At 31.5% G+C, this 6000-nt stretch overlaps 1 protein-coding gene across 12 annotated transcripts in view; it reads left to right on the top strand.

Annotated features, from left to right (window-relative positions):
• Picalm (phosphatidylinositol binding clathrin assembly protein) overlaps positions 1 to 6000 on the top strand; it is a 100922-nt gene that overhangs the window by 67365 nt on the left and 27557 nt on the right. For 5 of the 12 annotated variants that reach the window (XM_010633737.1, XM_010633734.1, XM_010633736.1 and 2 more), the window contains exon 13: positions 3170 to 3319. The exons of 4 other annotated variants lie outside the window; for them this stretch is intronic. In XM_010633737.1, the coding sequence (XP_010632039.1) occupies positions 3170 to 3319 (150 nt within the window). The remainder of the gene's footprint in view (positions 1 to 3169; positions 3320 to 6000) is intronic. 3 more of the 12 variants (XM_010633738.2, XM_010633739.1, XM_010633735.1) reach the window with 1 other exon arrangement.

The raw sequence follows: 6000 nt of genomic DNA, 5'->3' as shown, positions 1-6000 counted from the left end.
GTCAAACTCATACAAAGTGAGACCCTGTCTAAAAAAAACAAAAAAAAAAAAAAAAAAAAAGAATTGTTCGTGTCCTGTGAGAAGAAATGACCCAATGACAGTCTGTACATAAATAAAAATGTTACAAAATATTTAATCATCTTTTTTTTTCTGTTTTAGATTTTGCTTTCTGTACTATTTTCATAAAATTTTCTACCATAGTTTACCTTTTAACTTGCTCTACATGAGTAGAGAGACCATTAAAAGTACAAATTAAGTACAGTGGAAACAGAGACAATATAAATTGTACTATACTGTTTTCAAAAACTTTTTATTACATATAAAGGAAGGAATGTAATCTTAACAATGAGCCCTTCAATTTAAGTAGAAAGAAATCCTGTCTTGACTTTTATATAAAGTTATTTGGCTTCCAAGTTGGTTATAATTCCAGTTTTGATTTTTGTACAAGTAGATAACTGAAGAATATTTTAAACAAAGTACTTTCAGACTAAAAGAATCTTACTTATTAAATGATTTCATTATGAGTAAATTTTGAAATTAATCATTTATCCCAACACTTTAAATATGTACAATTTTTAAATATCATGTTGCTTTTGTGGCATATTAACATATGACAAAACAAAAGTATGATTTTTAGTAATCCCCAATGTAGTTTTATGCTTATTTTGCTTTTATTTTCTAAACATGGTTGCTAATAACAGACCCAGGATATCATTTAATTCTTACATAAGGACCACAGAGCTAATGTGTATTTTTTGTCTTGGGTGTGCTCGTGATATGGTAGAGTTAAGAGAAAGAAAAGCTTTGTGTGTTTGTAAGAAACAATGTTATGGCAAGCGCAAGGTCCTGAGTTTGATCCCTGGTACTGGAAAAAATAAACAAAACAAAAACCAAACGCAAACAATGTTAAACATTCTACCTAAAAATGAAAAGGAGCAAGGGAGAGAGGGGCTCAAGCAACACAAGTTTCCCTGTTCCCCTTGTACTATTAATGAACGCTTGATTTTTTCAAGAAATGATCTGGCATCTAAACAAGCATTTGTTGTTGATTGCTAATATCTGAACATACTTAGATTTTTGTCACCCTGAAAACTTTGTTTTATAGCAGATCTAAAAATATACAGCATTATCAGCTCACTATATTATTGAATATTTGAAAGAAGACTTCAGAATTTAGCTGTATGAGAATTTTCCATTCTGAAGTTAAATTTACTTTATTCTTTGCTGCCATGAAGCAAACACTTCATGAAAATAGTTTGTTTTTCTGCATGCACATGTAGATTTCAGTTGTTGAGGATCTTGAGACTATAATATGACTATAGTGCTATTTCATTCCTTGTTCTAGCTTTTTTGAATTATTTCCCTTTCTTTAGGGTAGCGTAAAATTAACTTTCACATAATTATAAAAATAATGAGCAAAATTATTTTTAAAGTTCAAGAAGCTACGAGTTGCTAATCTAGTAGACAAAGTTTAAATTGGAATAGAATGTTACTGTTATCATATTTTAATAAATTTGTGTTTATTTTTATGTATAATGTCCACTAAGAGACTAACATGATCCAGACTATCAGTAGTGTCACATAGCTTAGAGGGTGATTTTCTTTATTATCTAATTGATCTAAACATAAATGCCTTTGTACATGTTCTGCATATTTTTGCTAGTAGAGTTCATCTAGTAGGAAGTGATTGAAATTAGGTGCTTACATAAAACAGTGTTGTTAATCAACAGAATAGCAGATAATTAGTTACCATTCCTGAACATGTCTTTTTTTATAGATTTATGGATTTGTGGTAGAAATGTTGGTCTTTTTTATTTTAATGACTTATTTCATGGCTTTTGGAGGGCATGAAAGACTAGAGAAATGTTTTGTATTGTGTGTTCAAAAAAATACAATGTACTTTAAACTCCACTACCAAATATTTTAAAAATAGATTTTCAACCCAGCTGGTCAACTCTAAACATAGTGTAATTATTTTCTTTTATGGAAGCAGGTGTTAGAATGGATAGCATTTGTAATTTAAAAACTGCTATACTTAACCCATAATCTTAGTATTTTCCTTTTCCAAACAGATGTGTTTCAGGTTGTTGAAGAGACTTGATTTGAATTTATTGACTTTCAAGACAGTTTGCCTATATCATAGTAAATGAGCTTGTCCTTAGGTCATTGCTGCTGTCTTACTATTCATTTATATAGACTTAAAAGCAAAATACAATACGGTATTGTACTGAAGTATGACAGTAACCTTTGGTGAAGGTCAAGAACTGGACAAGAATAGGCAAGAAGAGGCTGTTGGTTTAAAGTACAGAACTGTCAACTTGTTTTTTAATTGTGTCACCCAGAAAAAAAATATACAGTATTGTTATTTTTGCTTATCTTTTTTTCTCTTCCCATTTAGTTAACTCTTTAAAACTTAGTAAGGTAGGATAAATGGCTTTCAGTCATTTGAATGATTATATTGAATGAGAAATGCACAAATATCTGATTCTAGAATAACTTTAATTGTGAGATTTCATAATAGCATATCCTATAATGGTAGAGAATACCTTTTTTATTCCTTTAGAAAGTTGCTTAAAGACTGAAGCATTTAGTTTCAAAGCTCTTCTCAGTCCACTGAATGGGCTGTCTTTTGCCTCTGTTTCTAATTGTCAGAAATCCCTTTCCCTATTCTCAAATCTTTTCATTTTCATTTTAAATTTCCTATCTCTGAACCTATAAAGGAGATGTGTACACAGCTTCTAATTTGAAATTAACCCCTTTTTGTAACTTTACTCATATCACATATATCAGTTATTTAATTAAATACCATTATGCTCTCAAAGCCATTATACTCCTACTTAGGGTAGTGAAAGTGTATGTAAGGTGAGTGGGTCTTGTATAGAAGCATCTTTATAATTCCCTTTTAAAACTGACTATTGGCTTTCTAATATTGGAGGGGAAATCTACCCTTAATATGCTACCATTGTTAGTGGGTACATAAATGTTTTTTTCTATGGATTCCTTTTAAAATATGTAAAGTGCAAGACTTCCATCTTGGTAACTAGATCTATTTGAATTAAAAATTAATAATACAGCTACTACTTTTCACTTTGCATCTTTTGACTAATTGCAATACTAATTTGTTTACTTCCTTTCTTCATTTTTGCTGTAATACATTTGGACTGCACAGATCCTTTCTCTGCTACTATAGATGCTGTTGATGATGCCATTCCAAGCTTAAATCCTTTCCTCACAAAAAGTAGTGGTGATGTTCACCTTCCCATTTCTTCAGATGTATCCACTTTTACTACTAGGACACCTACTCATGAAATGTTTGTTGGTAAAGTACCATTTAACCTTTTTTCCAATTAATGTTTATACTATTTCTTATATATCCATTAATTACTTTTAAAGCACTGTAGTAATTACTATAGACTTTAACATCAGATTTTAAAATAAATGAAATAACAACAGCAATAACAATGTAATGAGGTTCTAAAATTCATACTACTATACCTAATTTTATTTAATGCAGGTTTCTAGGAAAGAAAATTTTCTTTGATGTTGCATTTTTTTCTTCAGTGTTTTGTCTATGCAGTACTTTGGCTGGCTAGTATCACAGGTAGCATGCTGTTTTTCAGTTCAGAATATTGATTAAAAAGTGACATGTACTTAAACGTTTTCCCCTCTGTTCAGAGAGATACTGTTTTTTTATTAGTACTGATAAGTGAAAAGTAAAAATATGTACTATATTCCATTTTAATTTGTAAAGTGGGAAAGCAGTTTGGCGTGAATAACCTGTCACTGAGATGTAAAACAAATAAGGCAAAATTTCATACCTTAATTATGTTAGAAAGAGTAAGTTTCTAACTATACACTAAAGCTGAAAGAACACTTATGAATCCTTTAAAAATATGCTAATTAGCCCCTTAAAAGATGGTGAAACTTTTATTTAGTTCAATCAGTTGAAGGTGATACGGATTTAAATATTTGATTAAAGCAGCATGCAGAAAGTCATCTCTGTATCCTGAACAAACCACGTGGCCACATCCTAAATATTCTGTTATATATATGAGAAAAAAGGAAAGGAGCAATAGTAGAAGGAAGGAACAGAGGTAATTGGAAAGCAAGTTAATAGAGAGGACTAGAGAATGTTCCAAGTCTAGCTATATATAACTAGTCTGATAGTTTATTTAAACTATTTATATACCCAAAATGTAATAATTGATTGAAGTAATTTCTTGTTGTAACAGCACAAAATTGTTAACCCCTTTTCTATGGGATTGGAAACTAGAAAAAAATGTCAAGGAATAGCTTTGTATCTAGGAATAGCTTTGTATCCACACCCACCCTTGCCTCCTTCCAAAACACATTTATCAGATAATATAATGCTTAATGGGTAATGGGTAGCTTGTCCTCAGTGAAGCTTTAACAATTAATTAATTGAAAATCAAGGAGAATGGGTTATGGTCTTCATATGCCGCATATGTGAGTCTCTTGTGAACTGGTCTAGGCCTGCTTCCTCATGTGAAAAGAAGATAGTGGTGGGGCTGGGGATTCAGCTCAGTAGCACTGTGCCTGCTTTGCAAGTGCAGGGTCCTGAGTTCAATCCCCGGTACCTCAAAAAACCCAAAAAACAAGTGAGTGTTGGATTAAAAGGCCAGCTGCCCTACATTACTTGAGATAGTGTTGGATTTATTATTTTTTAAATTTGATACAAATAGTAATCTCTCCTTCCCTTTAATAGAATACTCATAATGAAGCCTTATTTTCTCTTTTTAATAAGTTGAAAATGCTGTTTATTTATTTATTTTCCTCATTGAGTTTATTGGTACATTTTAGGTATGCAATACAGTTACATTCATTATTGGGATCTTATACCTTTACATGACAGGTCTTGGTTCTCATGTTTTCCCCTTGTCCCTGCCCTCCCTTCACCCCTTCCTCCCCTTCCCATTTACAAACATTTTATTTCCATTTTTTCATTTTCTCCTATTTTTTTCCCTTATTACCTTTCCCCTACCCTTCCCACTTTCCCTTCACCTTTAGCCCTTTTCTTTCCATTTCACATTGTCAGTTATCTCATTATTGAAAATGCTGTTTAAAAGCCCTCATATTTTGTTTTTCTTTTTCTTTTTATTTGTTAAAATTTATATATTTTTTTGTTACTGGAGATCGAACTCGAGTGCTTGCACTTATGAGACAGGTGGCAAAACCACTGAGCTAAATCCCCAGCCCACTTTTTATTTCTTTTTAGTTATTCCATCCCACTTTTAAACTATTTACCTTCTCCTTTTTCTTTTCTTCCTTCTCTTTTTTCTCCAACCCTCCCTTCATACCATTTATGCCTTGTTAGAAATTTTTTGGAACTCAAGTTTATCTTAATATTTCCTTTATGTACCATGAACCTTCTGTTGTAGCTAGCATATTTAGTGATAATGAAATTTCTAAAATTTATTCAGGAGAAATTTCTTTTTTTTCCCCCTAAAATGGGTAGTTTTAAATCTTCTCAAGAAAAAACATACTTACTTGCTTGTGAACAACCATTTCATACCTAATTTTTTTTTCAGCTTTAAATGAATTTATTGGTACATTTTAGGGATACAGTACAGTTACATTCATTGTTGGGATCATGTACCTCTACATGACAAGTCTTGATTCTCATTTTTTTCCCCTTACCTCTGCCCTCTCTTCACCCCCTCCTCCCCTCCCCATCTACAAACACTTTATTTTCATCTTTTCATTCTCTCACATTTTTTTCTTTTCCCTTTTTACTCTTCCCTACCCATCCCACCTTAATTGAATACATTGTGTTTCTGATTAGATGCCTGTCATTTTACTTTACTCCATATTCAGATATTACAAATTTTCAGAAGAGTATATGACCTTTTAATATTAAAGCTTATGGAATTAAGACCTTTTTGTATATTTATCTGTGTCTTGTCTTTCCAAGTACATTCTTGACTAATGTAGTAGTAGTAATAAAAGTTCAGCTGACGTGTATGAGTATGTGTATAATAT

The sequence above is a fragment of the Fukomys damarensis genome, unplaced genomic scaffold (assembly GCF_012274545.1).
Source record: "Fukomys damarensis isolate Sample0158 unplaced genomic scaffold, DMR_v1.0_HiC HiC_scaffold_16, whole genome shotgun sequence".
NCBI classification, from domain to species: Eukaryota; Metazoa; Chordata; class Mammalia; order Rodentia; family Bathyergidae; genus Fukomys; species Fukomys damarensis.
This window is presented reverse-complemented; position numbering and strand designations above follow the sequence as displayed.